Source organism: Oreochromis niloticus, linkage group LG6 (genome assembly GCF_001858045.2).
Source record: "Oreochromis niloticus isolate F11D_XX linkage group LG6, O_niloticus_UMD_NMBU, whole genome shotgun sequence".
NCBI lineage: Eukaryota > Metazoa > Chordata > Actinopteri > Cichliformes > Cichlidae > Oreochromis > Oreochromis niloticus.
In genome coordinates, this window is record NC_031971.2 from 5,506,069 (window position 1) to 5,516,219 (window position 10,151).

Below are 10,151 nucleotides of genomic sequence, written 5' to 3' on the forward strand. Positions count from 1 at the left end.
TTCAGAGCAAAACAAAAACATAACTGGGTGTTACGAAGCTGACAGAAGGCCATACAGAGCAACATACACTGACCTTAATATATCTAATTTTATCTGTCCTTCAACACACTCAGTAATTAAGAAAAGATTATGTGGGTTGTGAATGTGAAATGGAGATGTTAAGGTGGGCTTACATCCTAGTGATATGGTATCAATAAAATCACGTTTTTCCTCCAAAGAGACAAAAAGTTTTTTTTAAGTGACTCCCTGTGTACATCTTGGATTTCAACGCTCACCTCTATGGGATGGCTGCTGTCCAGTGCGTCCAGATCCAGAGCGCGGGTGTAGTCGGCCGAGACAAACTGAGTCCAGATGTCATATTCTGGGAAGCAGTGGTCCACACACAGATACTCAATCCAGGATGCAAACCCCTCATTGAGCCACAGATGGGTCCACCATTCCTGCACACAAACACAGACAGGCACTAAGACGAGACCGTCCTCCAAGTCCTTCAAAACGAAATGGAGCACAACCAAACAAATTACAGTCATTCCTGAAGCACGACGAGTTTCCCAAAGGTAAAATAGGAAACATTTACTAGTTTGTTTTCCATTATGGACAAAGTTTTTTCACATCGTTGCAACTTGAGTTCACAAAGATCATCTTCAAACTGCACCCCAAAGCTACATTACCTACATTAAATGCTAACATACGTTTGGATATCAATCAATTTATCCACCTATCACAGGAAATTCCTTTGTTAGAGCAGGTAAAAATGAAGATAACCACAACCTTTAACAAGAAGAGTTCAACCAGGGTAGTATATAGCTCAATAAAAGAAGCAGACCAAATTACTAGATTGTGGACTACCTCAAGCCAGAAAAGCCATTGCACTATGTTGGAGTATGGATGCACCTTCCATGGGACTCTGAAAGAAGGAAATTCCAGATTCTCCAGGCTTGGAAAGACTAATATACATTGCCAAGGGCAAACAACGGGACTTTTTTCAATATCTGGAAGCCACAGATGAACACCATACGGACCGGAAGCGGAGGTTATTCATGAAAAAGGGGGGAATCTTGTCCCTATTACTTGCAAGGGGTTTTTTTGTATCATTGTGACAGCTATGTTCATTTCTGCACTTGATTAGGATGCATGCAGGTTTGAAATTTGTGTGTGTGTGTGTGTGTGTGTGTGTGTGTGTGTGTGAGTGAGAGAGAGAGAGAGAGAGAGAGAGAGAGAGAGAGAGAGAGAGAGAGAGAGAGAGAGAGAATGGGAGGGGGTTTAAATGTCTGTTTGTGTTGTATAAAAGAAAATTACAATAAAGATATATGAGAAAAATAAATGATACCATTATAAATTGGTGTAAAAATGACTTAATGTTATAAACACATTACATATACAGATATTTAAATTCATATGCATATCTATTTATACAGTATGCATAAAGAGCATGACAAAAAAATAAGTCAGGCTCTACTTTTTCTAATATTTTGAGATACAAATCAAATACTTTAATATCAGTTTCACATTCTTATGGAGAGTGCAGCGTCTGTATCAACAAGAAATTAAACTCGAGACATTTTTTAATGCCATGAATTGAAGGACTGTGTAACCAGACACCTGAGGACAGTTTAGAGATTAAGACCAAATAAATAAGATGGACTGATTTCATCAGAGATTTACATTTTGTCTTCTTCAACTTACAGTTTAAAAAATGTCGTCCAATTTGTGTTTTTGTTTTTTTTTAATAAATACTGTTCGAGGTTTTGTTATTACTACATTTGTTACGCTTTTAACAAATGTTTTTTAAAACAGGAATAGATAATTTTCTGTTCTGTGTGTGTATAACTGGTGTCAGTTTATAGCTTTTTTACCATGGTGACCAAATTTCCAAACCACTGGTGGGCGAGTTCATGTCCAACCACCAGTGCCACCCACTGCCTGGAGGATGAGCAGGAATTCTTCGGGTCAATTAGCAATGCTGTCTCCCTGAAAAACAGCATAAACTCGAGGTTAATACAAAGACAGCTGAAAGTCGACGATTCGTCTGCAACCTTTCCCCTCGCTCATCTGTCTACAGTCCCATCGCCTTCTGTGCAGTTTATCAAGGCACTTCAATCTATTTGAGGATGTTAAATGAATGCAGCTCTGTGTTAAGCAGATAGCAGCTGAATACCTGACAGGTGGTGGCACATTCAGCTAAGCACAAAGCAATTAAAAAGCCATTAGGGCTGTCATCCATAAAGACAAACGTGCCATTTTCTCAATGAGTCTAACAACTGTTAAAGCCTGATTACACTCATGTTTAATCACATAGTTTATAAATGTCAGAGCAGGCTGCAAACCACAATTTCATAGACTTCACAGAAATATTTTCAAAGTGCTCGTTTATTCTAATTAACAGCCCAAGACCCAAAGACAATATATTTACAGAAAACAGAGAGATGAAAAATCTCCCATCTGAGCCACAGCCTCTAGAAATTATATCCTGGGTGGAAACAGACTTTATCTGCTTGTAGTTATGCTATTACTATATGCCTATTCATTATAAATACTGCGCACACACTCACTCTGAATTTAGCCAAATTAAAATATCTTATTTTGTTCTGTAAAGCTTACCTGTAGGTAACAAGGCCCCAGTTCTCCATGGCACCTGAATGGGAGGAAGAAGAAAGCGTTTCAGTTTGACTTTAACCATTTCCAAACTTCCACATGTAAGAATCTAGAGCTACTCACCAGCAGCGAAATCAGCAATAGCTATGAGATCAATTTTAGGCAGCGGATAAGGAACACTGAAGTAGTCATTGTAGAAAGGTAAGGTCTTAGTTGCAACCTGCAGTAAAAAGATAAAATAAAATAAAAGATTCGAATAAAATAAAATGGAAAAGCACTTGTGTTTGATTCGGTGTCAGTAAACATCCAGCAGATCCACGTCATATAAACGCTGGTTAATTTGTCTGTTTTCTCATTCTGCTTACGGACAAACTTTTTACTTCAAGGTCAAACCATAAAACAGTGAATAAACCGACAGGTTGGGTTCAGCTCTGTAAATGTGGTATGTTTCAACAACAGCCTTACCTCCAGGGCAAATTTCCCTTGTTCAGCCTTTCCAACCGGTGTATAGACGCGTACCATTACACCATCTGATGACTGGCTTTCCACATAGTCATATTCACCAATGACAAAAGCTACAAGGTATGTGGACATGATGGGTGTGGTGGCAAACTTGACTTCGACGAGGTTTTCATCATCTGGGTGTGGCTTTCGATCAATGACATTCTGGAGAGAAGATCGATCCACAATTAAAAAACTAAATATTCTCAGAAGTGAATATGGCTGAAGTGTGTACTGAAAATGATTCAGTTTAACCAGCTGATTGACAAAATATAGAAGCAAAAAGAAACAAGTAACTGACTGTATAAATCAAAACCCTTGGGTTTGTACCAAAAGTAACCCTAACACTCTACAATTTCTTTGTACACGTACAAAGACAATAAAGGGTCATTCTATTCTGTTCTATTCTATTCTAAAGCCAAGTTCACAAATAAACGATCGTCTTAAATAAATACTGAGTAGGACACATTTTGCAAGAGTTGACAGCGACTGCAGAAATAACACTGTGCTCACAACTTTAGAGGTCAAAGCAGAAAATAAACTGCAGCAGGCATATAAACACAAAAAGGTCCTGAGATGGAGTAGCCTACGTCTGTGCTCAGTTCATAATTCACATGCATGACAGTTTCAGTCTTTCAATTAATACCATTATCCAGGGTCCTATGATTACAGTTGTCTTTCTTTTTCTTTCTATTTATTTATAACTAATTTTTACCCTTTCTACTAAAAGAAGCCATGAAAAAATATCATTATTAAAGAAAGAGTGCATTAATGTCATTCGTATTAAATTGTCAGAAAGAGGCAAATTTAACTTCACGGTCACTGCCCAGATGGACCGCGTTAGCCTGGAGGGGCGTTGCGTTTTAAATAATCAGAGCCAGATGATGCTGTCTGATTAATTTAGGCTGTAAAGTCGTTCAGTTAAAATTGCAGAAAACAGTACACAAGATAAACACATGATACTTACTAAAATTTCCTTATAGTGACAAAACTGTATGTATACAGTAGTTAGACTTCAGACAGAGCTGTTCATATTTAGCCAGAGGAAGAGTACACAGTGACTGTCTGCCCTCTGTTATGTAAGCTACACAGAAAAAAGAGAGGGAAAAGAAAGGAGGGAAAACACAGACATGCATAAAGGAGCCCTGGCAGCAGAGAGTGACTTGGTCACTGTGGGGTCTGCACTTCCTCGGAGGGAGGAGTGGACATATGACACATACCATATTTGACAAGGCTACTCGGTCCTTGGGAACTATCAAAGTGATGTCAAAGGTGGCTTTGATAGCTGGCTCATCCCAACAGGGGAAAGCTCTGCGAGCATCCGTGGCCTGGAGAAACAGGGGTATGAGGGGCAGAGGGGAAAAAGACAGATTGTGAGACAAGGTGTGTTGGGTCCAGACGAGGCCAGGCTGGGTTTATGTTCAGATCACACACAGAGACCAAGCGCATCTTAAATATGCCTCTCATATTCCACCTTCTGGTCTTTTTGAAACCAGCTGCAAGAGACTTCACTTCTGGTAAAACTTAATGTTTATATTTGCAAAGAAAAGCGTCTGGACTTCTTTAAGTTGCTTGAAGACGTTTCACCTCTCATCTGAGAAGCTTCTTCAGTTCTAAGGTCAAATGGCCGAGAGTCCCAGATTTAAACCCAGTGGGAGTTTCCCCCCAATGAGGGACAAAGGACCCCCTGGTGATCCTCTAATCACATGCGCCAAGGTGTGAAAGCGGGTGTGGGACCTAATCAGCCAGGGTTTCGGGTGAGCCCATTGTGAAACCTGGCCCCACCTTGTCATGTGAATTCCTGAGGTCAGATGGCCCAGGATGTGAGTGGGCGTTAAGGCGTCTGGGGAGGGAACTCAAAACTGGATTATAGATGGCAGACAGTTGGTGTCGTAAACCACCGCCTCTGTTCAAAGATGGTCGCTCACAGTGGACATAGATGGCCTCTTTCACTCCTCTTTCAAACCATCTGTCCTCTCTGTCCAATATGTGAACATTGGCATCCTCAAAAGAGTGACCTTTATCCTTAAGATGCAGATGGACTGCTGAGTCTTGTCCTGTGGAGGTGGAGGTAGCTCTTCTATGTTAACATAGAAGAGCTACCTCCACAGGAGCTTGTCCTGTGGAGGTAGCTCTGTGGAGCTACCTCTGTGGAGGACAAGCTCCTGTGGAGGTAGCTCTTCTATGTTAACATAGAAGAGCTACCTCCACAGGACAAGACTTAAGGATAAAGAGTGACCTTTATCCTTAAGATGCAGATGGACTGCTGAGTCTTGTCCTGTGGAGGTAGCTCTTCTATGTTAACATAGAAGAGCTACCTCCACAGGAGCTACCTCCACAGGACAAGACTCAGCAGTCCATCTGCATCTTAAGGATAAAGGTCACTCTTTTGAGGATGCCAATGTTCACATATTGGACAGAGAGGACAGATGGTTTGAAAGAGGAGTGAAAGAGGCCATCTATGTCCACTGTGAGCGACCATCTTTGAACAGAGGCGGTGGTTTACGACACCAACTGTCTGCCATCTATAATCCAGTTTTGAGTTCCCTCCCCAGACGCCTTAACGCCCACTCACATCCTGGGCCATCTGACCTCAGGAATTCACATGACAAGGTGGGGCCAGGTTTCACAATGGGCTCACCCGAAACCCTGGCTGATTAGGTCCCACACCCGCTTTCACACCTTGGCGCATGTGATTAGAGGATCACCGGGGGGTCCTTTGTCCCTCCTTGGGGGGATACTCCCACTGGGTTTAAATCTGGGACTCTCGGCCATTTGACCTTAGAACTGAAGAAGCTTCTCGGATGAGAGGTGAAACGTCTTCAAGCAACTTAAAGAAGTCCAGACGCTTTTCTTTGCAAACTCCTTTGACTACGATGACCTGGATGACTGAGAACCTTCACAGACTTAATGTTTATATTAAGTATACAAATAACTGTCACAAATAGAAACTTAAACCAACATACATACTTATCCATACACACCTTCATTTTTCCATTCAGCAGTGCAAAGTGACAGGCTGTCACTTTACGCTGCAAACAGTCCCACGCACTTACTTTTAGCAGGAAACAATTCACCTGAAGACTTTTGGCGTGGTCATGTAACCTGTTTCCTGATGTACAGAAACATACCTATGGCATATGTGTCTCTTCTTTTAGATATATGACAGTTCTATGTTTCCCAAACCAACAAGCTTGGCCAGTTGGAGTGACTGACATAAGTATACAAGCATGAAAGCATTTGAGCGAGTGCGGTTGAACTTCACTCTCAACCTCAACTTTCACTACTCCCTTTTTGTGAACAGCTGACTGGAGTCATCATTTTAATCACAAATGAGACCCTGGTGTTTTCTTAACCTATCCCATCTTCTTAAAGCATATCGTATACACTATAAGTATTTCTTTGAAAATAAATCCAAACAGAAGCAAGATAGCTACACTGAATAATAGGAAATTAGAGCTACATAGATTTTTTGCACTTGTTTCACTTCAGCTGAGTGTGAAAATATTCACCTTTTCAGCTTTTTCTTTCTCTTTAATTGTGAGTGTAGCTCCTCACGAACTCGCATGCAGAGGAACAGGTGAGAGTTATGTGAAGTGAAGATAATAGAGTTGATGACAACTTGTTAAGTTACTGTAAGTGCAAGAACTGCTTCCTGAAAAATCTTAAGCCCAAGATGAGAACAAGGAAAAGCAAACTTTAGTGAGCTTTTCAACAGTTGGTAACTCACTCGGTCAGTGACTGTGTTTAACAGAAATTATCGCAAGCAAATACAGAAAAACTTTGCATGCACAAAATACTTTGAGTGTATAGGATATTTTTATAGCATTTATTTTGAGGTGAAAAAGAAACTTTTAATCTGTGAAATGCATCTGTATAAAGAAAGATCCTCTTTATCTTCCAGCTACACACACTGCAGAAGAAAAGCCTACATGTAAATTACAGCCTGATATCCTGCACAGTTGGTTCTGATAAAGGTGTCCTGGTCAGTGTCTGCGCTTAATTGGCCAACTTCTGACAAGCAAAACTAGAGCGTATCAAATAGAACAAACTGTGAGATACTACTCTGAATAGCAAAAACAGCCACATGACTTGCATGCCTCTCTGTTTTGCAACACAGGCAACTAAAGTGTTAAGCAATACACACAACTTCTTCAAGTATTTTCCACTGAGGCCACTCACTCACCTCAAACTGTGTGACAGCAGCATAGCGAATCTCTCCAGTAGGAGATGTATATTTACTTCTATAGAATCCTTTCATTTTGTCGTTCAGTTCCCCGACAAAGTCGATCTTCAACGTGCCGAAGCCTGGGGTGACGTGCACAGAGAGAGACACACTGTTTGTACAGCCATCACCACAGGGGAGGTGAATAATAACAGTAATGATCATCCGTATGATCGTCCTTGTTATTCTTCAACAGTCATACAGACGGTTGCTTCAGAAGCAGGGACAGCCAACAGTCTCTTCTTACCTTTCTGTAGAGCACTGGGAAATGAAAGGGTGACTTTCTCATCCTCATTTTGGTAGTTAAATCCCGTCGCATTAATTTCTAAAAGGCACAAATTTAAAAAAGAAGATCAGAACATGTTGAGAACTCACGCTGTTGGCTTTGGGGAATGATGCTATTAAGGATTTTCAATCCTGAAATCAAATAAGATGGCTAGAAGTGACACTGTCATTCACAACAATGCCATTCATAAAAACAAAAACAAGGTTTCACTGAGTCTGACCCTCACCTTCTCCTCCCTGTGGTACAAAGGAAGCTGTGATGATGTCGATGTCAGCACAGTTCATCACAATCTGATTTGTAGCTTGTGTAACCTGTAAATATTGACATAAAACACCTCAACTTAGACTCTTTGCTGTGCCTTAATGTCTACATTTTCAGTAAAACACAGCACCTGCAAGTATCAGGAAGAGTTCAAGTTTAATTTTGGAACTACATCAATGGACCAAACTGTACCAGTGAGTGTGAATTCAAATTGAACCCGTTTAGATTGAAACACAGCAAATCTAATTTACAGACAAAAAATACAGCGTTGAAGGGAATCAATAGTTAGTGAAGGGAAATGAAAACAAAAACACAAGACAGGTAGACAACTAGGGGACTCTGAGTTGTGTGCAAAAAGCAGACGTTAATCCCCAACATAGAGGGAAAAACACAAACATTCACAGTTTGAGCAATGCTATTTAAGATACATGGAAGCTGAGAGTATACAGTACTTGTGTACAAGTTCGTTTGTCTACCAAAACTGAACTGGTCATAAAAAAAAAGCAAACTCTTTAAAGGCATTTGGAGCCTAATTTTAATGGGCAAATCATGTCACAGTTAATCAGTTTGCATAAAAACCCAAGTTGCCAAGAGTTCTTCATGGAAAAAAACTGTACCTATGCTTTGCTTTTGCAACAACACCTTATAAAATTTGAGCACCATTAATGGTTGGCTATTACGTCATGTAAAAATTTGTTGTGTTGTTTTTCCAGGTGCCCTTTTGCGTACCAAAGGTTTACCAGTGTCTTGTTAATCTTTTTAACAGATGACTCTTCCTGACAATGAAGCACTTTACACTACCATTAGTGGTGTAAAGCATATAAAGCATATCATAAAGCATATAAGGTTAATCTTGGAAATAGTGCATATTTAGACAGCGTCTGTGATCTGACTTGATTGCTGTGAAAATGTGCGTTAAGTAACTGTTTACAACCAGGCGAAGGTGTTGGCACACTCAACTAACAGGTGTCTGGACAATGGCACCATTTATACACAGGTTAAACAAACAGAGACTCTTTTTACGTCCTACATAGTATCCAGTCTACAAAGTACAGCCATTTTATCGATAGATACAAGTGAACACAAGATACAGTAGCAAACGTACCGAAAGGACTTTTAAACCCTTGTCATTTTACTGTGCTCACGGTTTATGTTAATGTATAACGTACAACTTCACCTAGTTCAACCGTATTAGTGGGACTGGGGTGGGAGGGGGCTACACGATGTTGCCATGATTTAGCAAACGCTGGTGAGTATTGGCTGGGTGCTAGATAGCGCCTTACCAGTTTCACGAGTCGCCACTTATTGAGTATCAGCATCAAAAGCAATGGGTTGTTGCTACGAGAGGTTACCGTTACTGGTATACACCAAGCTCTTCTTAAAACACAACTTAGCGCACTGCCTGCCACTGGCAGATGGCTAACAGGTAGCTAGGCTAACATGAGAGTGCAACTCTGCAGCACGGGACTGTTGTGCTAGCTAGTCCGGATCAGCTTACTGTTAGTCACAGAAACATAACGTGGTTGTTTCTTTTTCATTCATTGGTTTAATTCGTCCAAATTGAGCCCGTCAGAACATTTAACACGTTGCAGCTTACATTAGCTAACGCGTACAATAATGACAGCTAGTGGGCTAGTGGCTAACAATTTGTCGTAATTAGCTAGCAACTGGTAACGTTAGCTGGTCAGATTACATAACGAGATCCCCGCCATGCACAGATAAATCCATTTGTGTATCTACAGGGGTGTCGTGGTCAACGTACCTCCACCAAAGCCTCCAGCTTCCCTTCAAAAGTGAAGTCGATCAGGTCAGGCTTCAAAGACAAGCCATAGTTGACGGGGTAAACGTCAGTAGGTAGCCGTACGAAGGGCCTCCTTTCGGGCATGGTTCCTATATTTTGGTTGCTTGCGCTCACGAAGACGGTGCTGTGTGTAATGCTGGCTATCGCTCTGAGTTTTATTAACACGGATCTGGCTACAACGGGCCTCGACAGTGAGGACTGGCAGCAAGTAGTGACTCTGGGCGAATGACAACGGAACCGTGCGGCCCAGAAGCAACAACATCAACTGAAACCCTCTCAGCACTGCCAGCTACAGATCTCTCCTCTCACACATAGCCCAAACAACTCCACTAACCCTGCGTCGACCTACAGACATGCGACGTCATCACGTTCCAACGTACGCACTGAACGTGTGTGTGTGTGTGTGGTCACGCACAAACTGTACTATACATACACGCGACAGTAATATTATCAAAAACCTTTGACAGAAAGATTTTTATATT

General features: G+C 41.1%; 2 protein-coding genes across 3 annotated transcripts in view; one reads left to right on the forward strand and one right to left on the reverse strand.

Moving 5' to 3' along the window:
• npepps (aminopeptidase puromycin sensitive) overlaps positions 1-9,991 on the reverse strand; it is a 29,993-nt gene extending 20,002 nt beyond the window's left edge. The window contains exons 1-10 of one of the 2 annotated variants that reach the window (XM_005458642.4): positions 9,631-9,991; positions 7,834-7,918; positions 7,569-7,646; positions 7,283-7,404; positions 4,317-4,424; positions 3,061-3,261; positions 2,719-2,815; positions 2,602-2,635; positions 1,857-1,971; positions 276-440 (exon numbers count right to left, since the gene is read on the reverse strand). In XM_005458642.4, the coding sequence (XP_005458699.1) occupies positions 276-440; positions 1,857-1,971; positions 2,602-2,635; positions 2,719-2,815; positions 3,061-3,261; positions 4,317-4,424; positions 7,283-7,404; positions 7,569-7,646; positions 7,834-7,918; positions 9,631-9,753 (1,128 nt within the window). In that variant the 5' untranslated portion in view covers positions 9,754-9,991. The remainder of the gene's footprint in view (positions 1-275; positions 441-1,856; positions 1,972-2,601; positions 2,636-2,718; positions 2,816-3,060; positions 3,262-4,316; positions 4,425-7,282; positions 7,405-7,568; positions 7,647-7,833; positions 7,919-9,630) is intronic. The other variant, XM_003454124.5, reaches the window with a different exon arrangement.
• Positions 9,992-10,007: 16 nt separating this feature from the next.
• mrpl45 (mitochondrial ribosomal protein L45) overlaps positions 10,008-10,151 on the forward strand; it is an 11,362-nt gene continuing 11,218 nt past the window's right edge. Inside the window, exon 1 of the mRNA XM_013276841.3 lies at positions 10,008-10,045. Within this exon, the coding sequence (XP_013132295.2) occupies positions 10,023-10,045 (23 nt within the window). The 5' untranslated portion in view covers positions 10,008-10,022. The remainder of the gene's footprint in view (positions 10,046-10,151) is intronic.